We start from the raw sequence: 26628 nt of genomic DNA, 5'->3' as shown, positions 1-26628 counted from the left end.
GGTATTTTGTAGGAGCTGCAGTGAGACTTTATGGATCCCTGTCAGTAATATAGTGTCTGACAGGAGAACAGCTCTGATTCCCAGCAATAAGCATCTCAAGGTATCACTGCCTTTTACAGACTGATGTGTAAATTATGTACATAGGCTAGACCTTACTTGTTAAAGTGGCAGGATGGAATTTTCCAAACATCTAGGGCCGATTGCAGAAACGGTATTTAGACGATGTCTACGGTTAAACAATGCCTAAGCATGGCTGCCACATTGCAGAGACGTTATTTATCACTTAGACACTGTCTAAAACCGATGTTCAACCGGTCATGTTTAAACACTGCCGAGAGCACTGTTTAACCTCAAATGAGAGGAGTGAATCACAATTAGAGGTTATGTACCATAAAATATGTAATTTGTATGATCATGTTGAAACGGTTCCGGAAAGAAAGGTTAGTCCGACGGCCTCTCTATGGGTCGCCCGCTGCTAAATCGCAGCAATTCGTTTGACATGCACGGGGAGATGACAATAAAATAAGGTTTCGCTTTACGAGAGACTTGTTTCTTGAGACTGACAAAGTGACAGTCCGGTAACTGTCAACTTGAATACAATTCTTGGCAACCGATATATTTTATTATGTACATGAGGTAATTTCCATGGAATTATAGGTCACTTCGACTACATACATATCAGAATTGTGTCCCAATCGTCTGAGGGCTGTCACATATATCAATCAGGAGGGATTCACTTATATTTACTGCCAAGTAAACACACATAATAGTGAAAACTAAAAAGTAGGTTGTATGGGATTTTTATATATATAATTGCATAGGTTTTCGGCAACTATCAGATAGGAAAAGGCAAGTGGTGGTGATTATCGTTTAAAGAGGACTGAGGAAGAAGAGCCGTGGCCATAATAACAGCCCTAGTATTTGCCTGGTGTAAAAATAGGGAAACTACGGAAAACAATCTTCACGGCTGCCGATGATGCGTTTCGAACCTACGATCTCCAGAATGCAAGCTACATCTATATGGCCCGTACAACACACTCGGTTACACATTACTATTGCTTCATCTTCCCTTCGTCGAAGCTACCGTATTTATGAGTAGATTACACTCACTGTAACAACGCTATAATGAAAGCTACACTTCCCCGTACGGTGCCGTGTCGCTTTAGTGTCGATAATATGATGAGATTTAATTTCCACCGAAAGCGATACTCTTATCTGTGGGCAAGTCATGCTCAGCCATATTTGAGTAATGTGTAGGAAGACAAACAGCTGACTGGCGTTCGGCGCGCGCACCGGCGAATTTCATTGGTTGCGACAAGCAAAGAGTTGCATGAAAGATACTTCTGTATCCATTTTCAAACCAAAATTGAAACTTTAAGGGATGTCTAGTTAAACATCGACTGCTTTCTATTGTAGAAATAATTTATATATTTTCTCTTGAGTTATTTGTTTGTTTTAATCTTGTCAATCTTATGTTAATTTTAAGGACACTTCCTCTAAAGCATTACTTTGTCAATTTTATATATTTTTCATCTAAACAGTGTTATGTGGCTGAAGATGTTGATAATATATGAAACATGTACCACTTTTGACCATTAAAAATTGCCTTAAGCAATCATTGTATCGACTAGGTGGAAAATAAATAAATACTTAATTGTGAATCTATTGAAGTGCGATACGGACCATGAAGCTGATTTTATGTAATGAACATGGTTTATGCAATGGAAGATCGTGAACGATTTAGGCGTTGGTTAGGTAGACGATGTCTAAGGCTTAAAACTAGTCATCGTTTCTGCAGTCGGCCCCTATACTTTGATACATGTAATATACATTTTCAATGGGGGGCAAGATTCTAATTTTTCTAATAATAATGTTATTTGCTTCATGTCCCACTAACTACTTTTACGGTTTTCGGAGACACCGAGGTGCTGGAATTTTGTCCCACAGGAGTTCTTTTACGTGCCAGTAAATGTACCGACACGAGGCTGATGTATTTGAGCACCTTCAAATACCACCAGACTGAGCCAGGATCGAACCTGCCAAGTTGGGGTCAGAAGGCCAGCGCCTCAACTGTCTAATTTTTTCTTACATGTATGTAAAAATAAAAATATGATAAAAACATTTAAATTATGGTTTCCTTCTAGGAACCTTATTTTTGATAAAATATGTTGTTTTATTCCAACTATGCTATGAATTATTTCTGAAGAGTGGAAATAAAATTTAGCAAAATTGTTGACAAAGTAAAATAAAAATACCAAAAAATATACCAAAATATATTTTAAGAAATGACAATATAGGCAAACATTTTCACCACAAACAGATGCCTCTATCAATGAAGGTAACGCCATAATTCAAAAACGTCTATGCAAATACTGCATTTACATATGCATGCCCGGTGTTGTCTAGGATTTAGTGAAGGTGCTGTATACTGGAATTTTTTTATTTTTTAGCTTTCTAAAAATTATCAATGCTGCCTCAGGCACAAAGCATAACAAAGACATAAAATATTGTTATACAATATTGCTGATAAAAGATTGAAAAAATAGTAGAGGCAATTAAGGACAATAACACATTGTTATGTAGCATACAAGTGATTTAATACTATTGTGACAGATCCCTTATCTGCCAAGATTGCAGTATCATTTAGGGTATTATTAGGGATGCCCAGTATTTTGCAGTCCGGTCCCGCAGAGTAGGCGGCAACGCGTCCGCTGTCACCCTGCGACCCCGGGTTTGATTCCTGGCCGGGTCGGGGTTTTTAATTGTAAATGATTAATATCCCTGGCCTGGGTACTGGGTGTTTGTGTCGTCCTTAACGTTCCTTTCCTCACATTCAACACTCTACACTTCTGCAATTCCACTTACACGCAGGTTCATATCATATGGTGAAAGTAGTGGCAAAAGATCTACAGAGGTCGACGCCATGAACAAATATAATTTAAAAATATTAAAGCATTTTGCATGTTTAACAAGAAGGCGTGGTATCGTTCACGAGCACCCACCATAAATCCAATCAGCTCAGTACATTCAAGGTTGTACTTGTTTTTATAGTAGGGCACTGTAGGTTTGTAGATAGCTTTCTTCTCTTTGTCGACCTCCTATGGCTGGTCTGAACTCAGTCCGAACCTCATGGTTGGATCTAGTATGTAGCCAGTTTCTGGGTCGGCTTTAAAGGATATGTTGTCTATTCACCTTTGCTCCTTTGTATAGCGATTCCAGAGACTTCCTCATGAGTAGTATATCCTCTCCTTTGTAAAGAGTCTGCTAGCATGTGAAGGGCATTGCGAAGAGTTTCACCGTATGGGTAAAAGCCAAGGATGTGTTAGACTTTAGCACGTGCAGTCAGTCCTCACCCCCTGGAACTTTTACCGACTTGTCAGTTTCAACATTGAACCGAAATATCAGGAACATGAAAAGGACCACATAATAGGGAAAACACAATGACAGAAGAAGGGACAGAGCCTGTCTTCAAATAGTCAGCCTTATAGGTTTGTTTCTGCTTCATCACAAGTGAGAGGCCATCTTGTCATGGGATGATATGGGTAGATGAATACAGTCTTTCACACACCTCAGGTCATGTCCTATATGTATTCATCTTTATCCATTTTCCTTCTTATTCCACAGGGTCTCTCTTATAAACCCAGACCGAGCACACAGTATTTGTACTCTGCGCTACAGCAGCTGCCTCAGCCCAACTTATGTTGCATGTGGCCGCCCTGCTTTAAGCGTGTATATGAAATCTTACTTTAGGCCTATAAAAGATGCTGGAAGCGTCATCCTTCATAATAAGGGACTTTATAAACACCATTAGGATTTTCTGCACACTGATAGCAGGAATTATGACTGTTCACAGACCATTAAGATGAAACCAGGCCTCATCCGAAAAGAACATAAGCTGTGGGCCGATTAAACGATCATTCAATGATGCAAGATACCACTCACAATATCTCACGAGAAGAACCAATCATAGAAACAAGCTTTGGATTGGAACCTTAAACGTTATCACTCTAACAGGAAAATGCAACAAAATCACAGATTTAATGAACCGTAGACATATTCACATCTTAGGGCTAAGTGAAACCAAATGGAAAGGTTGCAACACAAGAATGTTAGAAGACATATAAATTATACTGGAGTCGTAATCCTGTAGTGGCGAGGAATAGAGTTGGTTTTGTACACCATAAAGACATTGGTAGTGTATCAGATGTCTCATTCATCAATGAGAGATTAATCAAAGCTAAAATATGACTAAATGAAGAAACTCAAACTGTGATCCAAGTTTATGCTCCCCAGCAGGGTTATAGTGATGACCAAAAAGCAAGCTTTCTAGAAAAACTAGAGGACATCATTGATGAAGAGAACATAATGATAATTGGGGATTTTAATGCCCAGGTAGGAACTGATGGGTCAGGTTATGAAGGAATTATTGGTCCACATGGATTTGGTTATAGAAATGAAAGGGTGAACTTCTGCTTGATCTATGTACATGAAACCAACTTCTGGTGAAGAACTCGTGGTTTCAGAAATGGGATAACCACAAACAAGATACAGCTGGGATGGTCAGTATAGATCAGTGAGACCTTTATCATCACAGATAGGTCAAGTGGAGAAAAGGTGCATGATGTAAAAGTGATACCTAGTGAGAGCCTTGATAGTGACCATAGACTCCTCATTGCAGACCTTAGAGTCACCTAACCTATTATTAAATTAAACAAGAAGAAAGAAACCAATTAAAGGCTGGAAATTGAAAGATCTGGAAGTCAAACGGCGGTTTCAAGAGTAAATCAGAGCTAAAATATCAATAACAGACACAAAGAAAGATAATGAAAAATGGAATGATTTTAAGGCAAGTCTGCTTGATAGTGCAGATAAAATATGATGTGGAAGAACAAGCAGAAGAGTGAGAGAGAAAAGAACATCTTGATGGAATGATAAAGTGAAATAAACCATAATGAAAAGGAGTAAAGCAAAAAAAGTTCTTGATGTGGCCAAGTCTGACAGAAGAATCAACAGCGACCGAATAGACAGCAATAAATTGGAAGAGATGGCATAAGAATATAGATACAAGTTGGAGTCAAGAAAATTGTATGGGAAGAAAAGTTGGAAAGAATTTACAACTAAACTGGAAGAAGACAGTAAAGGGAATATGAAAATGATATACAGAATAGTAAAAAGTAAAAGATCAGATAAAGAAGCAATTACAGCCCTGAAGACAGCAATATGAAAGATATCACGGATACAGTGGGACAATATTTTGAGAAGCCCCTAAATGGCCCTAAAGAGATCTCTGTTGAGGATGTAGGACAGAAAACAATAGCGGAAGATGTCCCAATTACATGGACAGAAGTAGAGCAAGCTCTCCATAGAATGAGAAGTGGTAAGTTAGCAGGAGCTGATGTTTGATTAAAGCTGCCGGTCCGCCAGGAATACAGTGGCTGTATAGAGTTCTCAGAACAATATGGAAGGATAACAGAATACCTGAAGATTGGACAAAGGGGGTGATAGTTCCTATCTTTAAGAAAGGGAGTAGAAGGAAAAGTGAAAATTACAGAGGCATTACCCTCTTATCACACGGCCTTAAAATTATGGAGAAGATCATTGAAGCCAGAGTAAGGGATATACTACAGCCTATCTTAGAAGAGGAACAACATGGCTTTAGGGCTGAAAGAAGCACAACAGATCTGGTATTTGCTTTGAGGATGTTGGCAGAGAAACACTGGGAAAGAGGAAAAGACCTAATTATTGTGTTGATGGATCTTGAAAATGCATATGATAATGTTCCTAGATAAACTATTTGGAAAAGTCTTAGAAAACTTGGTGTACCGGAGTACCTTTTAAGAAGATCCAAATGCTATATACAGTACTAATTGCAAAAGCTGTGTCAGAATTGGAGATGGTCTCTCTGAATAGTTCAATACAACCAAAGGAGTACAACAGGGCAGTGCCTTATCACCTCTTCTATTCATAGCACTTATGGATACCATTTTAAAGGAACTAAAAAGAAAAGGTAATACAGATATTCAGGCTCTGGTGTTTGCAGACGATGTGGCAATATGGGATGAAACAGAGGAGGGAGTACAAAATAATCTGAATGCATGGTGTAAGAAGTTTGATGATTATGGAATGAAATTGAACCCATCAAAAGAGTAGCATTGAAAATCAGCAGACATAATACAGAATGCAACATAAAAATACAGGACCACCAAGTTGAAGTAGTACACTATTCAGATATTTAGTAAGCGTAATGGCTAGTAATAATAGAGCTGAGATAGAAATAACGAACAGAGTAACCAAACTTTTACAGTATCGTCAGACACCTACTATGGGATGAGAACGTCCCACAAAGAACAAAAATGATCTTGTACAAGTCATATTTCATTCCCATCCTTACATATTCTGTGGAAACCTGCACATGGCAGGTTTTAAACAGTGGGCCAGTGTAAACCTATACGGTTTGATGTGTAGCTCTGTGTGCAGAAGAAACTGATTTTTGCTAATTTTGTGAGTGATTTATTCAGTGACCATTCAAGATTCGCACTAATGTCATCTAGCTTTTCCTTTGTTAAAACTGTTTGTGTGCGTGCATGTTTCTTATTGAGTGTTGAGCCAGTCGTTTCAAAAACGTCGCCATAAAACCTATCTGTGTCGATGCGACGTAAAGCCCCTAGCAAAAAAAAAAAAAAAAAAGTAGTTTCAAATTTATTTACAATTACATGAATCTGTGCTAATGAAGGTGGTACTTCACCAGGAAATTGCTGAACAAATGCATCAGGTCCCCATCGAATCAACTTGTAGTTAAAATAATTTTTACGTACGAAAATACAGTGTTGCAATGGTAACTGTCTCACCATGTTAACAGCTGAGATTCAGACTAGCGACTGATGCTAGGTTGAACGTGTGCACGCTCCTTGCAAGGTCAAGAACTATGCCCACGCCTCCCGTACAGCTGCTTGGGTCTCGGAGAGTAAAAACTCTGCTGGACGGCCTGGGTTTATAAGAGAGACCCTGTATGTCTCCAACAATGTGTCTGCAGGGAATAGTATGGTTGTACAGAATGTATTTTCAGGCTTCTTCCTTGTCTCCTCTTTCTATTGCTTCCTCTGTTATACAGTCTTTTTTATGTTCCTGTCTTCCTATACATGACGTGATCTGATGCTCATTTGTTCCTTTCTGTTATTTACCAAATTCTTTGTAAACCGCTCAGGCTGAAATCTGTTTGACTATAAGTTATGTCTCTTTATTAATTATTTTGGAGGTTTTAAGGAAATTAGGACTCTGGATGGGGGCTTCATTCATTCCATTCCTGACCCGGTCAAATGACTGGAAACAGGCTGTGGACTTTCATTTTCATTAGAGATCAGTTGGGTTCGATTGAACATTTAAACAGCAATAGAAATTATTATAATTTATGAGACACGTGATATCTTTTGGGTTATTATCGTATGGAAGAGACAAGCTATGAAGAATCTTCATGTTTCACAAAGAATATGCAATCACAATTTCCACATCCATCGATACCAACAGTGGAACCTGCAACTCCAGATTGCCACCCACCACCAAAGAAGTTGTCTTCGAAAGAGAACCTTGACTGGACACTTTTTAAAAGATTGTAAATCATACGCTTTTTATACTGAGCTGCCTGTGGTAAAAGCAGCTTTCACACCACAGTTAGATCATCTGTTCCAATCTTCTTTTCATTTTCATGTCTACTTCTTTGGTGGTGATGGTGGCAATCTGGAGTTGCAGGTTCCACTGTTGGTATCGATGGATGTGGAAATTGTGATTGCATATTCTTTGGAAATGCCTCTTTCAGTGGCAATCATCGTTATATGGCAATGCAGGCAGATTGGTTGATAGCTGGAACAGTCTCTGATTTCACCTTTAAATTCAAAATTTAAACTCATTTTTTTGTGTAAGCACGAAATGTGTTGCCAGAGATCATACACCCCAGTGCCAGATGGAATTTTTCTGTTGTTCAGAACTCTGACTACCTCTCCGAGGTTTTAACCTGCGGTCTTGGATCTAGAGGCTGACACACTAGCACTGATCCACAGAGGGAGCTACGCAGTCAATGTCGATTGTACTACCATGAGGTTTGGCTCAGTTAACTGGGGCAGTTAGGACCTGTACTATGACTGTCAGATAAACAGCCAGATACGAAGACTGCAATTTTGCATGCTTGAAGTTAAATATTTTATTGTGTAGTATCAATGGATTTTAACTACAGTATTGTTATACAGAAGATGTAGTAACATTTTGAAGTAACATTTTGATTCCATTGGCAATAAGGTTACTGAGAATGTAGTGAAATTTAGCACGATGGTATACCTCTTCCCGGGTGTTTTTATTTGTTTAGTGCTATTCCTTTTGAAATTGTATGACTATAGAGTCCAATATTAGACTCTTATCTTTATAAAAATTCAGCCTGCGTATGTTTGTGATCACAAAACTCTAAAAGTAGTCAGTCGATTGACTTGAAATTTTGACACAACGTTGTGTTCGAGTACAAGCATGTTTAGGAAGTGGTTTGAACAAAATCGGATTGGTAGTTTTTTATAACGAGTAATTTTATGGAATTTAATTACAAAGCCGCACCAAGATTGGATCAACCTTGATGGACCGATTGCCGCTAGACGACGACTTACGCTATATCATCATAGTCCGGTAAGAATTGTTGTATATAGGAGGATGGGAACATGCCATCATGTTTTATGAAGGACCTTTCTTGCGAGGAGGTTCATGTAATTAGGCAACTCCTTGCCTGTAATTTGGAAATAGGAATCCAACATGCTGTGATCAAGATGTACCTTCATGTAGCTAGGCAACTCATTGCCTGTTATTATAAATTTGAATAAATGTGAATAAATATGAATAAATTTGTCCTGTGCTTGCAAAACTCTAAAAGTAGTCGATCATCGTCTGTGTTTTCGCCAGCCATAGTACGAGGTTTATGAGTTGAATCAAGGAGAAGAAGAAGAAGAGCAGTGGCACAATAGTATCAACAAGAACAACTAGATCAACAGCTAAGATGTATGCAGTTGTAATACAGAATGAACGAGTTTCATATCCTTAAGTAATATTAAAAGATTCTTAGTCATTGTACAGCAGCCTTTAGTCTTAAGTCATAGTACCACATTCATTAATCATCTGTAATGCCTAGCCCATGTTTGAACATAGGCCGCCGTTTTCAACACGCAATCGCAGAACGTCAATGGGTATCAAATCGCACTGATCAAGAACGTTTAGATAACAATGAACATGTTAGAGTCAGAACTTCTCAGAGGTGAGCAGAAGAATCGGCAGATCAGCGGGAAGAAAGGCTTAAAGTCTTACGAGTTGAATCGAGAAAAAGAAGTGCAGCACAGTCATCTCAACAACACCAAGAACAATTACGAATGATCGAGCTTGATATCACCAAATTGCTTTTTCATACCAACCGGATATTCAATACAATACCTCACGTGAATTCGTTCAAATTGGAAAAATGGACAGTTTGTCCAAACTGCACAGCAATTAAATTTAAAGAAGAAACCCTGGGAATGTGCTGCGCGAGCGGAAACGTGAAGCTACCTGAACTTGAGCAGCCAAAAGAAACACTCAAAAGTTTGTTAAAAAGAATTACTGGTGATTCAAAACATTTCCTCAAAAACATAACAAATTACAATTCCTATTTTCAGATCACTTCATTCAGTGCTAACTTTATGCAGACATTTCAAATATAGGGACAAATTTACTTCAGATCATTAGTCTTTGCTTCCTTTTCCCAGCAATAATCATAAATTTCTCCTCATCTATTTCATAGGAGATGAAAATGACCAATTGAATGCACGCTGCCAAATCTCTACTGGAATCAGAGGGCATATATTTGAGTCATTGCAAAAAATATTACATGACAACAATAATTTAATTTGGATGTTCAAAAGTGCGATTGATCTTATGTTCGCTAGAATACATTTATTTCCTTACCCGTTAATTTCATATCAGATTGAGCCACAGCGAATCTTGACCGGGTTTAGCTAGTTAGACTATAATGTGGAAGTTCAGATCAAGAAAATAATTAGGACTGAAATCTACACTTATGAAGTAACTTCAAAATTAATTAAATATGTACAGAAATTGTTGTAGAAAATAAAAAGGTTGAAAATTATACATTTACTCAAAAGATAGATCAAGTCGTGTATCTTATCAACTAATTCCTATCACACATTTGGTGCTTACACAACAAAATGAGTTTAAATTTTGAATTTAAAGGTGAAATCAGAGACTCTTCCAGCTATCAACCAATCTGCCTGCATTAATACTAATTAATACTAATTAAGAGGGTGCGTTATGGCAAAAGTTAAGTTTATATTTGAATTCAATTTCACTGATTTTGTTGTGATGTGAAGTTGGGGAACCTGGATATCACTAGTAGGCGCCGTGAATTCTGCGGAGGGTCAGTAATTTGTTGCTAATTGTATAAATTTTATTTTTTTCCGAGACAATGTTAGAATAGTACTAGCAGGTGTTTATCTCACTTTAATGTAAATACTTAGAAGTAAGTTATTGTGAAATGCTTGTGGCACACATTCTAGTGGTTAGGAAATGTATACCACCACCTCTTGTACCCTCTTGACTAACATTCAGAAGGTAAAAAAAAAAAAAAAATAATAATAATAATAATAATCTGCTATTGGGGCTCGAATTGACAAGTAACTTGTGTGGCAGCATCAGTCGATGATGCCGTGTCGACTATGGCTAACAACAAAATTTGTTACATATGTGCTCGCTTGCGTGGCAGAAACTTGTTGGCTTTGGAAGTCTTCAAAAATTCTGCGATAGCTGGATAGAAAGTATGATATAGTTTATAAATATATATTTAGATTACATTGTAATAATTTATTTTTCATGCAGCAACATGCAGATGTAGATTCACCATGATCTTGATTTTTAAAACAGCCTCCCTGATAGGAGCAAAGTCCCAGATAAGAATGTTAACAGCCTCTCCAACTTAAGCTTAGCTAAACTAGAAAATATTCTCCCAAACTGCATATAAACGAAAGTCGTAGTACATGTTTTCAACCAAACTTCTAGATAAATGTGCAAACTCCCACATAAATTTAAGCAGCTATTTTATCTGGCTGTTGTAGTACAGGCCTTTAGTAAGGTTATGAGAATTTAAGAGCTGATTTCATCTTGTAACTTTCAGCACAAGTTGCATGTGCTACAGTAAATGTGTCATGTTTGGCTTTCTTGCAAAATAAATGTTTTTATTAGATTTGAGGCTGAGATTATTTCTAGAACTAACATTAAGTGTTCACCTGTATGAAACTGGAATTTTGAAAGTTCTTGGAAGTCTTCTGCAGCTCGTCAGTCTTATTGGGCTTGGAATATTTACTTTGCAGTGTCTCTGCCTTTTTATCTGAAAGTTGCACCATTAGGTCATGTGTTTGGATAAAAAGTCTGTAAACTCTTTGATGCCTAACATTCCATGAGCCTTTGGCTTGAGATGAGGTCATATTTGGGCTTTTATTTTTGGTCTTTCTATAAAAAATGCATTTGGAGTTTTGAAAGAATTTTATTTGCTTTCCAAACTACAGGCTGGTCCAGTGAGTCACCTTATCCACAATTGGGGGATAATCCAAAAGGAGGCCAGATGAACGTTGGATGATTGATGTCTTTTGGGGATGATCATCTTTTCTATGTCTCTCAAAACAAGATTGATCAACAAAGTTGTTGTGTTTAATTAGCTGGAGATTTTTCATCTAACATTTTTATTACAATTTACTTTATGTGCCAAAAGCCTACAGTCTCTTGGAACTCGAAAATAAGTGCAATGAGTATAGTATGAAAATTAGCCTTTCCAAGACTAAATTGATGTCAGTAGGTAAGAAATCCAAGAGAATTGAATGTCAGATTGGGAATATAAAGCTGGACCAGGTAGATAATTTCAAGTATTTAGGATGTGCATTCTCCCAGGATTGTAATATAGTAAGTGAGATTGAATCAACGTGCAGTAGAGCTAATGCAGTGACCTTGCAGTTGCGATCAGCAGCATTCTGTAACAAGGAAGTCAGCTCCTGGACAAGACTATCTTTACATCGGTCTGTTTTCAGACCAACTTTGCTTTATGGGAGCGAAAGCTGGGTGGACTCAGGATATCTTATTCATAAGTTAGAAGTAATAGACATGAAAGTAGCGAGAATGATTGCTGGTACAAACAGGTAGGAACACTGGCAGGAGGTGGTGGTGATTTTTGTTTTAAGAGGAAGTACAACGAGGTAATCATCCTCTCTGAACAAATTAGTGGAAAAGAAATTTAAAATAAAAACAAAATTATTTATTCAACAAAGGAATTTGGAAACGCAGTACAAAGTAAAACAAAAATTAATTGAATTAGGCCAAAAAATTTTTAACGAATCAAAAGGGAACCTGCATTCCCTGAGTAACAGTTCACTTGTAATTTATGTGTCCGTGTGTTTCCTGCAGGCCAAGGCTCCGTCTTAGGCCAGAGAGATTGGCGCACTCTGTGAGGATGTTGGCCACGATGAAGTCGGCACCACAAGAACACACTGGGGGGGGGGGCCCTTAGGAGATAAAAGTGCGTAGATCGTAAATGACCTATCCTCAGCCTACACAATACTATGGCCTCTCTTCGTGAAGGTCGGAAAGAGGACCACCACACGGTAGTTGTTTTTTAATTGATCTCAGCTTGTCGAGAGTTTGGATAGCTAGCCACTCAGATTCCCAGGACGCCAAGATGGTTCGACATAGCTGATAACAAATATCCTTAGTAGGTACACTGACAGGACTTGGAGGTAAAAGTACCACTTCCTTTGCAGCTTTATCCGCAAGTTCGTTTCCCGCAATCCCAACAATGCTTGGAAGCCACGTGAAAGTGATTCTAGTGCCAGCATCACTTAACCTGGCTAGAAGGTCATGAATCTGCTGCACCAGTGGGTGTTATGAAAAACATGTTTCAATAGACTGCAGAGAGCTTAACGAATCATTACATATAGGAAAGTGCCTTCTTTTGTCACCGAGTGCACACTGCAGAGCTTCTAAGATGGCGTAAAGCTCTGCAGTATACACGCTACACACACTAGGCATGTGAGATCTTCGTGCTCATATCATCGGTGACAAAAGAGCAACCAACATTATCTCCGATTTTAGAACCATCCGTGAAGACATGTCTTGCAGCCTGATATTGGTGAACGAAGTCCTGGAAAACCTCCGATAAACGGAGGAATCCGTTGTTCACCTTGGGTCCCCGGATTAGATCCAGACATATATCGGTCGCGGAACCAACCACGGAGGTACCTCGCTAAAAGTTTGTTCAAGACAACCACTGATATCGATATTCAAATCACAACACAGGCTATCAATTCAAAACCCAACCGGCCGTGTGGCATTCGGCCAGTTTTGGTACCTCTGGTGGTATTCGGTACGATAGATGCACTGATAGCCTGGTTGTAGCGGCATTTCACGAATTTTGACAGCGTACTGCTGGCTCCTTATCCGTAAAGGTGGAACTCCCGCTTCAGCGAGTAGGCTGGGAAAGGGACTAGTACGGAAAGTTTCCTTTGCTAGCCCAACTCCACTATGGTGAATACTGTCTAGAAGGCTCAGCGTAGATTTTGATGCTGAGCCATAAGCCGCACTTCCATAGTCAATTCGAGAGAGGACCGTTGCCGTGTAAAATCGTAGCAGCACCGCACGGTCATCCCCCCACGAAGTGCTGCTGAGAAACTTAAGCATGTTAGGTCTCTTCATGCAGGCAACCTTCAACTGATGGATGTGGGGCTGCCACGTTAGTCTTTTATCAAAATGGAGACCCAGGAATCTGCAGGTGTCTACCACTGGTAAGACACTGTTTCACAAGCGGAGCTCTGGTTCGAGATGCACAAGCTGACGTCGACAGAAGTGTACAACTGAGGTTTTCGCCATTGAAAATCGAAAACCATGTTGCAGGGCCCATCTGTTGACTCGGTTAATAGCTTGCTGTGGCTGTCTCTCAGCAAATGCCACCCTTCCAGAGCTGTAATGTAGAGCTAAGTCGTCTACATACAGCGATTGGAACGACTGTGGGCCCAGCAGCAGCAACTATGTCGTTGATGGTGATTGCGAACAGCGTGACACTCAATACCGATCCCTGGGGTACTCCATTTTCCTGAACGTAATATTGAGAAAATGCATTCCCTACTCAGACTCGAAAGAGCTGGAGGGACATGAAGTTCTCAATAAATGTTGGCAAATTTCTCCCAAATCCCCGCTGTTGTAGTGTGGAGAGAATCCCATATTGCCAGGTAGTATCGTAAGCTTTCTCCAGGCAAAGAAACACTGCGGCTAGGTGTTTCTTCCGGAGAAAGGCCTCTTGAATGGCGCTCTCCAGTCTGATCAGTGGCAGACCGATGAGAGCGAAAAACCACACAGGTAGTTAGACAAGAGACCCTCCTTTTCCATGGCCCACACAAGATGCCGGATAACCATCCTTTCAAATAGCTTACAGAGGCCATTTGTAAGGCATAATGGCCTATAACTATTCAGAAGTTTTGGATCTTTACCTGGCTTGGGAATTGGTATCACAATTCCCTCCCACCATTGAGATGGAAACACACCCTTACTCCATATTCTGTTGAATAGGGTGAGGATATCCTTGAGACATCTGTCACTTAAATGCTTCAGCATTTGATTGTGGATTTTGTCCAGTCCAGGAGCTGTGTCTCTGCATAGCGCGAGTGCACTCCGCGACTCCCACTCGATGAAAGGCACATTGTAGGGATGCGAAGGCAAAAGAGAAATGGTGTACCTCTGCTTCGCGCTTAATTGGAAGAAATGTACAGTCGTATCTCCTAGAGCTGGACACATCTTCTGTGAAATGTGATGCGATGTGGTCTGCAATGACTGAAGGAATCGTAACTATATCTTCATTAATGGAGGTTCCATGTACTGAGGGCACATTCTCTACTCTGACAATACGGCAGAGTTTTGTCCACACTTGTGATTATGGAGTATGTGCCGTCATGGAAGACACATACTTTTCCCACGTAACTTTCTCGAATCAGAAAATGGGCCTTCGCGCGCAGACGCTTAAATGCGATATAATTGGCCATCGTTGGATTCCGACGATAATGCTTAAAAGCCCGTCAGCGATCACGTATGGCCGCTGCAATTTCGTCTGTCCACCATGGGACCTGTTTCCGGTGACAAATACCAGACAAAGAAGGAATTTTTTCCTCTGCAGCAGCCAAAATTCCAGTAGTAATGGAAGAAACGTGGTTGTCAACAGACTCCAGCATATCATTGGCCATCACTGCGCGTTTCAAAAATTCTGGCTAATTTGCCTGCCAAAGTAACCAGCGCTTGTGTATTTTGGCCTGTCTTTGATTCAAGAGAGATAGAATTATCGGGAAGTTTCGGGAGATAGTCGTGTACTTGCCACCATATCAGGGGAACTAGCGCACGGCTGCACAAAGTGACATCCAGGTGTGAGAATGTGCCATGTGCGTTGGTGAAATGTGTCGGTTCCCCTGTATTAAGCACACAAAGATCGAACAGGTTTATCAGTCGCTCGAGCATCCTCCCCCTACCACAGGAAGATGGAGAACCCCAGAGTGTGTTACGGGCGTTCACGTCTCCCAGCATGAGGAAAGGAGGAGGTAACTGAGCGATTAAATCTTGTAGTGCTTGGATTTCAGGATCGTAGTCCAGTGGAATGTACATGTTGCACACCATTGTCATTACTGGCAATGGAGTGCGAACTGCAATTGCATCTAGCTGAGTACGGAGCGGTACTTCCTCGCTGAAGATGTCGGAGCGAACTAGGGTATAGACGCCCCCAGTAGCCGAGCCATCCACAGCTACTCTGTCTTTAGAATAAATACGATGTCCTCTCATAGTCGTGTCATGTCCAGGTCTCAAACGAGATTCCTGTAGACAGACTATGGAGGCCGCATAGACGGATATCAATTTACGTAACTCAGCTAGGCTACAGTGATAACTATTGCGGTTCCTGCCATTGTGTGGATTGGTAGTGTTACAAAATTAGGACAATTGCTTGCCCTTCTTTCGGTCAGCTACCTGCCAGTTTCCACTGTTCTTGTCGGTATTGTCATCATCGTCCACGGTAATGAGTGGTTCAGTCTCCATTGTCTCCTTAGAAGAGGGAGACGCGGTGGCCGTGCACTCTGTAGACAATGATCTCATTGATCGCGAGTGGTGGATCTTCTTCCTTGGAGAACTTCATTCCCCAGAAAGTGATCGAGTAGAGGGACATCGTGTGCCCTCACTCTTGCCCACCATTTTCAAACACTTTGGAGGAGGGCTGGCAGATGAGTTGCCAGGCTTTTTTGGGGATCCTGGGACCCCTGGTCTCATTGGAAAAGGTTTCTTCTCCAAACGTGTAGGGGAGCATTTATGCTTCCCTTTCTCCTCCTTTTTTGGGCCAGTTGAAGGATTCCTGAAATGTAATTTTCCAGCCTTTGTTGGGGAAGTCTTTTCCCCCCGCCCTTGTGAGGGAAGACTTCCCAGCCGAATGTGTCTGGGAAGAGTTTTTTCCGGACGTCTTCGGCAGTGACGTGCTTGCTGACTGTTAAACCTGTGGTTTGACGATTACTTGCTGGGTACATGATGTTTGCGGAGTTGATGGAAGGACAGAGGGTACAAAACTTACGGAAGATATGCGCACACTAGCGGTCTTCTCTGCAAAGGAGATGGAGAATTCCGGAGGAGCCATTGATTTATACTTCTTCTGTGCCTCTGGATAAGAAAGTTTATCCAGGGTCTTAATCTCCTGGATCTTTTTCTCCTGCTTAAATGTAGGACATTCCTTGGACCGAGGGGCGTGTTCACCAGTGCAGTTAACACACACTGGGGCTGGTGTGCATTCCGCACCGGCATGCGCTGCTTTTCCACATGCCCTGAATATTGCTCAACCCTGGCAGCGTGGTGAGGTGTGGCCAAACCGCCGGCAGTTGTAGCACCTCATAGGAGAAGGAAAATATGGCCGAACAGTGAGTGTGTACATGGATACCTTAATACATTCGGGCAGTTTCTCAAGATCGAAGGTTAAGATGAAAGCCCCCGTGCCATAGAGGTGTCACCAATATGCCTCTCAAGATGTTTAACATCGGACACCTCTACAAGGAAGGCCCCGGATAAGGTCATCATCGGAGGTCTTAATCAAGTCCCTATGAAAAATAACTCCTTTTCAGGAGTTAAGGAACTTGTGGCTCTCAGTCTTAACTGGCACTGGCCTGAACATTGTGGCTTCCAATAACTTTTTACTCTGCACGAGCGTACTAGTCTTAATGAGTACGCTACCATCCCACAATTTCCTCATTTCATCTACTTCACCAGCAAGACCTTCCACAGCATTGCTTATTAGGAACGGGTTCCCTTGAAGAAGGTTTTGTCCATTGACTGTGGTCGCAGCCAGAAATCATGGCAGACGCTCTGCAGAAACTTCCTTACTAGACAGGTCAACACGATTGAAATGTTTATGTTTCCTAACTGAACAATTAAAGGATGCAGTTTTAAGGCCTGCAGCTTTCGATGAATCAAAACCAAACTCAAAAACCATGCCTTGTCCCACAAGTACCCGGGATATAAAAGGTCGACCTTCAGCAGAGCTTTGATGTACTAAAGGCAAGGGGCGCCCAGTGTCTTGAGGGGGGTCGCTAGGAACTACTCTCCCAGTAGCCATGCATCACTTCACCACGACCCAAAACTTGTGATTGGGGGAGGATAAAACCTCCATACTAACCTATTCTACCTGAGGCAGAGGGGTTGGCTAGACAGGAAGAGGAATGAAATTTAAGAAGGTGAGAATAGAAGGGTAGAAATAGTTATGAAATCTAAAGAGCACAGATGCCTCTCAGGCAACTCGGGGGACACCTTGTTAGTCTGGCCCTACACCGAGGCTGATCCAGCATGGGTAACCCTGAGCTGGCACATCCCTTGGGATCAGCAAGCACATAAGCCCCTACACCAACATCAAGGTCTTGGTGTACCTAGAGGGTGAATGACAGGAGGGGACTCGGAATGTGGTGATAAAGGCTATGTTAGGAATGAACTCGATGGACGAAGCTATACGCATAAACCGGCTTCGGTTGTCGTATGAGGCGAATGGAAGAGGAGGTTACTTAGGAGAATAATGGACTCTGTTATGGAGGGTAAGAGAAGTAGAGGGAGACCAAGGTGATGATGGTTAGACTCAGTTTCTAACTATTTAAGGATAAGAGGTATAGAATTAAACTAGGCCACAGCAGTAGTTGCAAATAGAAGATTGTGTCAATGTTTAGTACATTCACAGAGGCTTGCAGACTGAATGCTGAAAAGGCATAATAGTCTATAATGCTGATGATGTATGTATGTATGTATGTATGCTTTATGTCACACAGACACAGATGGGTCTTACGGCAATGATAGCAAAGAGGCAGGAGAGGGAAGGAAGTGGCCATGGCCTTAACTAAGGTACAGCCCCAGAATTTTCCTTGTGTGAAAATGGGAAACCATGGAGAACCATCTTCATGGCTGCTGACAGTGGAGTTTGAACCCACTATCTCCCGAATGCAAGCTGACAGCTACATGGCCCAAACTGCACAGCCACTCACTCTGTTGTGTTGTTAAGTTTTTAAATTAGTATTTATTTTTTATGGTACATTAAAAATGTATCTGTGTAGACCAAAAGCTGGATTGATTGTAGCTTTTAGCATGTCATGTACTTTGTATAGTCTGCTCTTCTTCTGACATCTTAACGCATCCTTGTGACCATAAGGAAGATGCTGACTTCTGGTTTGCCAGTCTCGAACCCTTGTTGAGACGTTCCTGCATGTGCCTTATTAGATCTTAAGGAGCTCCTCAATCTGAGACATTGCCGTGTTTGCTGAACTTCAAACAGAGAAGAAGCCTGAAAGAGTTATATTTCTATTTTTAGCCATTCCCAGGAATCCTGTGACCTGTTCGGAACTTCTTGAATTTAAAATTACAAGGTAACCAAAAAATTTCTGTCCATTATCAAGTGTCAGACACAAGATGGTAGACAGCAAACATTACGTACTTTCAGTCCTCAAAGTAATCTCCTTCGGTATGCAGCATCTATTCCCAGTGTACCTCCTGCTGTGTGATGCCCTGGTGATAAACATCATGGTTCTTCGAAGCAAAGAAGTCCACAAGTGCTTTGTGTATACCCGCCTCTATGATTTCCGCAAAGGTGGCTGTCCAGTTAATGAAAAAGATGGCGCTAGATCTGAGAAGGATGGTTGGCACAGGGTCTGCCAGCCAAGTCGTCGTATGGTCTCCCTGGTGACTTGAGCCACATGTGGCCGAGATTATTATGCAGGAGCAGTATATCATTGTGCTAGCTGCTTCTGCTTCGTTGCCCATTGCACACGTTCCAGTACAGGTCTGTGATGGTGGACCACTTGGCGACTAGTCAACCAGATACAGAACAGGGTCTTGCGTTGGTACAGAGAGAGCAAATGGTGGTGTGGCACTGACTCATGGTGATGACCAATGTCTGGCACACTTGACTGTGTCATACAGGATCAGCTCTTGATCACCGGTGAACACTTGATTAAATATGGGTGTGTTGCGCTGTCATGAAAGTAGTGATAAACAAGCCATCACTTGCTGTCCGCTTGCTCAACTTGTTTGTCTTACCTGTGAGGCAAGCTGAGCACTCGTTCTGTGGCTTCCTGCAAGGCCTCGTCATTCAGCGCCTAGGGGCGGCCACTGTGGGCGGCTTGATTTGGCTGCAGACAGGCCTACAAATCAAACAGTCCTGAACAAGCTGCGCTGACACCTCCATCTCTGTATGCTGCGACTCGAGCTATAACTCCTGTAACTTTGCATTCTCAGGCCAAGGACAAAGCCCCGCCTCCCTCTCTGGTCTCATTCCCACCGTAATCTGTGAAATCATCTTCTTCGCAGTGTGAAAAACGGAGAGAACTTTTTTGGTTATGTTGTGCTTTGTGTCATATTATATTGTGCACTGTTGCGCTGCCTCATAAGAAATGTGCATCCTTTTTACAGAGTGTCCAGATGGGGAAGAACAAAGCGAACAGCAAGAACAAACACAATAATGTCTTCAAAGTGGCTGGAGCAAGGAGCCTTAAAGTGAAGAAGAAAGCCAAGGCAGTGACCTCCCAGCTGAAGAAAGTGAGTGATCAATAACAAACTCTTCCGGTCTTTTTCACGTGATATAATCCCTATGAAAGTATTTCCTACTTCTTGTATTAGTTGGATATACTTTAGTCTGTTTTACTTACAAATTCTACTTTGAATACTATAAACATTCACTTCTTTGAATTAACGGTGGGGTGTAAGTTAGTGAAGGTCTCAATTACAGAAATGCTTTCTAAAATAGTTCTCTGCCGTTATAATAAGGGCAATAATACTGCATTCCAGCAGGTAATGGTTAAATAAATTCTACAGGATATTATTTGAAATATAGTACAGTATGTCTTCTTCGCTTTTACAGCCTCATTGGACCACTTCAGTCAATCATTTTCTCATCATCTTCTATGGTTTTCTTTCTAAATTGTCCAGTAGCTTTTCATTTGTTAAGATCTTTTCTGCTGTGCCTCATCTGTAAGTTCTCTTTTCATTGCATGTCGTTTGTCTATTTTTGGTTTAAATCTTATTTTGATGTTTTGCAAATCATCCAGAGTTATTTCTAGTTATATCCTTAATCCATTCTACTTGTTGCTTCAGATTCCAGAGTTTCTCTATCATTTTTCTTGGTAATCTGGCTTCCGGTGTCATAATGTGACCAAATAAAGAGATCCTTTTCTTCCGTATAGTATCTGTGATGGGCTCCAGTTCTCTGTACACCACTTCATCCTTGCTATTCTTCTCTCAACTTTCAGGATTCTGTTTCCCTGAGTGACTTTAAAAAGTTCCGCTTCCATATGTCACCTCTGGTTGAACCACCATCTTGTCATGTTTTAATTTTTGTTTTGATCAATAGACTTTTTTTACTGTGCCGTACCCAATCAGGATTATCCACACTCCAGTAATGCATATTATGGCGATTAATGGTTCCATTGTTGTGTAACGATGCTTTGTCCGTAAATAAGATGGTCGCTAAAAAGGCAGCATCAGTGTCCACATGCTGTAGGGTTCATTGACAGTACGCCACCTGTAATTCGAAATCATGTCCATGGAGCTCGTAATGTAAGTGCAAATGATATGGGTGAAACCGTTGGTATGCAATATCCTCATAACAAGTGCCTGGGTAATGTTCTTCTCCTGTGCAATGGCCCGTGTGCTGGTGTGAGGGTTAGGCTGGACAGCGTCCAACACAATCTCTTCATTGTGAGCAGACATCACAGGATGATCTCGAACAGGCCATGTCCTTCCCAGGAACACAGTAGCCTGCAGACGGCTTTCCAAACGCCGAAATGTCATGCCTGTCGGTTGTCGTGTGTCCAAATAGCGTTCTTGATACACGCGTTATGCCTGGTGTGCATTCTGTCTAGTTTGTCCATAGATGAGTAACAAATCTACATATTCGTCGCTGGAATACATCACGATGCAGTGAATAAGCTTTGTGTTGCATTTTGTTTTGACTTTCCTCACAGGTAGGGAGATCAAAAAGCTACATACCTGCCTGCCATCTCATGTTGTTATTGTTCCAATGGGACGCGGTTTACCCTGTGTGTGGTCTATGAAGCTTAGAACATGTACAACGTAGCTGATTGGTTGCCTTTATGCTAGCTACAGACCATCACCTCCTCATCCTCGTCCAACCTAGCTCAAAACCCTATGCCACTATACATACGGGTCATTACAGGGCCAAATAAATCAGTCTGTGGAAGCTTACCACAACCCAGGCAATTGGTGCCAAAGTAAATAAAAAATACTTGCGTGGGATTCAAATTTTCAAGTACATGTTTCCTCTCATTTTGATAATTACCTTCATTATCTTCGTGATTAACAGGGTCACCACTATCCCTGTAACTGCTAAACAATATTCCCAAGTCAGTGAAGTTTGTTGTACTCTCAAAGAAGTTGCCATTTTCATGTGATACTAGAACAATCAATCATAGAGACAGAAATTGAACTAGTAATCTCCAAGGAAAGGTTTCTAAGTCAAACAGAATTATCATTATCCTTTAATGTACTGACAAAAAGATTTTTAGAAATTCATGCATGTATTCAGTTGCAAGTACTAGATTGTACCATAATGAGGGCCACAGCTGCCATCTTCCCTTTCCCATCCTTGAATCATTGAAAACTTTTGATATGTTAGTAGGACAAAGTAGTAAATTAAAATATAGTGATCCACCTATTCAATACAAATTATGGACCTAACATGAAATTCTTGATTTTGGATGTTAGTTGGATGTTAAGCCACCACTACCAAAGAAAAAAAAAAAGAGTTTGAGATTCGGAATACCAGTGAAACTATCCATAAAATAATTTTCATGGTGTGTACTATAGCTTATAACATCTTGTGTCAATGTTCCTGTAACATTAAAAAAAAAAAAAAATTGTTTCCAGTTGGCAGAAGTGACACGGCAGAAAACAGCCCAAGCAGACAAGGAGCTCGCGGAGCTGCAAAGTGAAGTCCGGCAAGGTGCAAAGAAAATTGAAGAGAAAGAAACAAAGATGACAGTTCAGCAAGAGCATAAAAGAGAAATTGTTGAACCTGTGAATCCTTTAGAAGCTATGAACAGAATGTGTCAGTTACAAATGTAGCTTATTTTATTTCTTTGTTGAGTGTACATATTATAATTGGATGACTCTGTCCTGTGTATTATAATTATGAGGGTAATTATTGGATCTCCAGCGTACCGTCTTCCACTTCACTGTAAAAAAATACCTTTCAGGTGTAAATTTCCTCACAATCTTCGGCACCTAGTCTGAGGTGCTGCATCTTAACTGTCCAAATACTATGTTTAAGTTGCATTTGTGTTTGCTCGTACAACTCTCTGGAGCACGTTTCATTGTGTTAGACAAGTCATTCTTGAAATGACGTGAAAATTACCTCTAGCTGGCAGTATTCAAGAATAAATATTTTTTTGTAAAGGTAATTTTCTAGTTTTTCACAGTATAATATAGAAGTCGAAACCAATTATTGTGACATTGTTTTTAACCCTCAAGCTCTCGTGTTGGCATACTGAGTGCGCCACGTTTAGAAAAACAGATGTACATTGTTGTGTTGACCTGCTTTTTTAGCTGTTCCTCCAGTACAGCTATTGTGTGAGAAGGCAAATATTTCTCCATCGGAAGCGAATTAAACAGCGATTTTAAGTTCACAGTATCACAACTGGTGCACTCCGTGGAACCTGATCATCCAATGGCCAAGCAGACATCAATTTTTGAAAATGAGACAAAGTCTCTCATAATGCACAGACACTGCCGGTGGCTCCAGATAGCCTGCGCAGTGGCCTCCACGGTATGCACTAGCCTCAATGGTATGCACTAGCCACACCAACTGATGAGGCCAACTTAGCACACTGGGGTGAAACGCTGGCAACCAGGAATGAGTTAGCTGGAAAATTTATAATGTCCAATAACGGACAAACGAATTGCTATTAAGTCTCCTATAATCGTTCCGTTTATTGAGGGCTGGAAGAAATCTGTCAAGTCCACAGCTGTGCTGGTTACAGAATTGTGATCCAGATTTTGACATAGCGGATGACTGTGAAAATGTAAATGACGATAATTATGAAAGTGAAAATGAGCAAATAATTTACAGTGAGCTCAGAAAGAGTGCAGCTGCCAGTGATGCAGAATAAACGGGGCAAAACTAAACTGCACTGAGGCCAGATTTTAATTTATGTGCTTTAATATACTATAATAATTATACTTCTGGTAGTTGACACATAAAAATAAACTGCAACTATGTCAGATTTTCCTTTAATAATTACATACATTTGTTAATGTTAGTTCAGGAGGTAAACATAAAGTTTAAGCAGAATTTTAGTGAATTTCCATTACTTAATATTATATTCTAAGGTAATATAGCAAGGTAAAATAAAGTTAGTATTATGTAGAATATTTTAAGAATTAATTGATCGATATAACATGCGAGGGTAATCCCAAAAATAAGGTCTCCTATTTTTTTATAAATACAGAACTCCCTTCGTGTGGCTGTTGGTCACAATATTGTGAAGAGTGTTTCCCGCGCTCGCATATAAACATGCGCATGCTGCGCTGAGACACTCAGGTTTGGCTTGGCAGCCGTTGAGAATGGAGCTCCTGTTCGATGTTGCCGCCAAGTGCATGGATGTCAAAAATGTTCGTAAATGGTGTAGAGAGTTTACAGCCGGTCGGACTGAAATTCACGACGAACAAAGGAGCGGGAGACCGTCAGTTTTCATCGAGACAGTTGTGAAGGTTGAGAAAATCATGCGTGAAGATCGGCGGATCACCCTGGATGATTTGTGCACTTGGTTCCTGAGGTTTCCCGAAGCGCCGCTTACAGAATTTTAACGGGAAAGTTGAAATACCAGAAGGTGTGCGCAAGATGGGTGCCAGCACCGATGTCGAGGTGAAAGATGAGGTTCACAACTTCCTGAACAGCATGACGGTGAGCTGGTATGACATGGGCATACAAAAACTGTCACAGCGTCTACAGAAATGCATCGACCGAAATGGTGATCATTTAGAAAAATAGCTAAATGTTCAAGCTGTAAAATGATGTAAACCATTGTAGAAATAAACAGGTCTATGTATTTATAAAAAAATAGGATCCCTTATTTTTGGGATTACCTTCGTAGAATTCAGGCATTTAATTTAATTCACTTTGAAGGAGACATTAAAATATGTAATGGAGCTCACAGTGCGCCACGTGAGTGCTTGAGTGATGAAAAAGAATGCGAGTGCTCGAGGGTTAATAATGTAAAACGAGCTGTAGTTATTGTTGTTGTTGTTGTTATTACTATTATTATTATTATTATTATTATTATTATCATCATCATCTTACTTTAAATTGTATTGGTAATGGATTTGGAGTTGTTTAAAGAGCATTAGTAAGTTACCAAATTATATAATTAATGGAGTTTGAAAGACGATGAAGTCACTGAAAATGAAAGAACATAGTTACCAGTAAATTAGCCAGCTCATTAAATGGCCAATAAACCACTCCTAAATAATTTCCAAAACAATTTAAAATACATGAAAACTATATCCCGTGCCACGCAACATTAATACAGCGGATTGCCACTTGTATCACAAACATCTACATGCAGAATGACTTTTGTTTGTTCCTTCTCACGTCCTCGCAGACGATGCTGCCAACCTATCTACTTAGGAACTAAGATAAGCACAAATGACCTTACCATCTTTTTTCTTGTCGTGCAGACAGTATGCACTGCGGCCATATATAAAAGTGTCTCGAAGTGTGTGTGGCCCAAAAGCGCCATTGTTCTCTTGACGTGGGCTAGTAGTGAAACTTAAATTTACAAAGCCGTTCTTGTGGATTGGTTACGTGCGGCTAATGACAGAATGTCACAAGTCCCCACCAATAACAGTACCTTGTTGATTGTTTCCTTCACATGTTCCATTTACTTGTGCTGTTATTATACGGGGGTTGGTAACAGAATGTAATTCTCATCATTCCTCGGAATGACATCACATGTCAGCTAGTAGCAATGCTAATAGCTCCTTCGGGAATGGAGAATGCTGAGTGTTACAAAAGTAAATGTACTGGTGGGTTCGTGGACATTGCAATGAACATACCTCTCCTCAAAAATGAATTTCACGTAAGATTTGCAACATTTCTACTTCCTTATAAAACTTGTGTAGCACAGGATATATTTTTTATCTAAAATACATTAATAATAATAATAATTAAAAAAAGCTTCAAGTATGATTCTTGGTATGTCGCTGGAGGTTTGCTGGCCAGCTGGCCACAGACCAATGCACCACCTTGCACTCTCTGTTAGACTAGTACAGAGAGAGGAACAGAGCACTTCATTAAGATAAGTTCTAACTTTCATGTATTAAAAGTGTATGAACAGAATATTTTTTAATGATTTTTATGAAAATGAAAATCCACAGCCTGTTTCCAATCATTCAACCGGGTCTGGAATGGAATGAATGGAGCCCCCATCTAGTGGCAAGGATAGGAACTGTGCCAGCTACCGAAGCCTGTCGCACAATCATTTTCATCAAGTCATAAAGTTAAAAAAAAAAAAGTGATTTGATAGAATCTGTTGCTGTTCTGTCAAGAACAAAGATATTCTGTTTTAATTAATGGAGGTTGGGGAACAAACACCAAAGAAGTACAAGAACAACTTGATGTACTGAACAAGAAATTGGAAAGTATGGTATGAAAATCAGTGCAGAGAAAAGTGATCTCAAGAGGAGAAAGACAAAGGAAAGGCATTGTGAAAATTGGTGGTCAAAGCCTTGAAATTGTTGACAGTTTGAGCGAATTAATGCAGAATTGAATGTGATTCAACTATATTGTAAGAAGAATGAAGCAACGGGAATGAACGACAGGCAGGGGATTAAAATCGAACACTAGCACACACACACACAGAGTACTTACCTTGAAACGTAATTGAATGTGATTTAAGAATATTGTAAGAAGAACGAAGCAACGGGAACGAACGACAGATGGGATACCGTGAAAAAAATCTCTAACCCGGCAAATGCTGAGAGTTGACCACACTCCACACCACAACACGCAGT

General features: G+C 40.5%; 1 protein-coding gene across 3 annotated transcripts in view; it reads left to right on the top strand.

Annotated features, from left to right (window-relative positions):
* LOC136857440 (tRNA (guanine(37)-N1)-methyltransferase) overlaps window positions 1-23018 on the top strand; it is a 32361-nt gene extending 9343 nt beyond the window's left edge. For all 3 annotated transcript variants that reach the window (XM_068225182.1, XM_068225184.1, XM_067136106.2), the window contains 2 exons: window positions 20014-20139; window positions 22486-23018. In XM_068225182.1, coding sequence (XP_068081283.1) covers window positions 20023-20139; window positions 22486-22683 — 315 coding nt within the window. In that variant the 5' untranslated portion in view covers window positions 20014-20022 and the 3' untranslated portion in view covers window positions 22684-23018. The remainder of the gene's footprint in view (window positions 1-20013; window positions 20140-22485) is intronic.
* Window positions 23019-26628: the final 3610 nt, after the last annotated feature.

This window comes from Anabrus simplex, chromosome 1 (assembly GCF_040414725.1).
Source record: "Anabrus simplex isolate iqAnaSimp1 chromosome 1, ASM4041472v1, whole genome shotgun sequence".
Classification (NCBI taxonomy): domain Eukaryota; kingdom Metazoa; phylum Arthropoda; class Insecta; order Orthoptera; family Tettigoniidae; genus Anabrus; species Anabrus simplex.
Note: the sequence above shows the minus strand (reverse complement) of the source record. Positions and strands in the feature narration are given on the sequence as shown.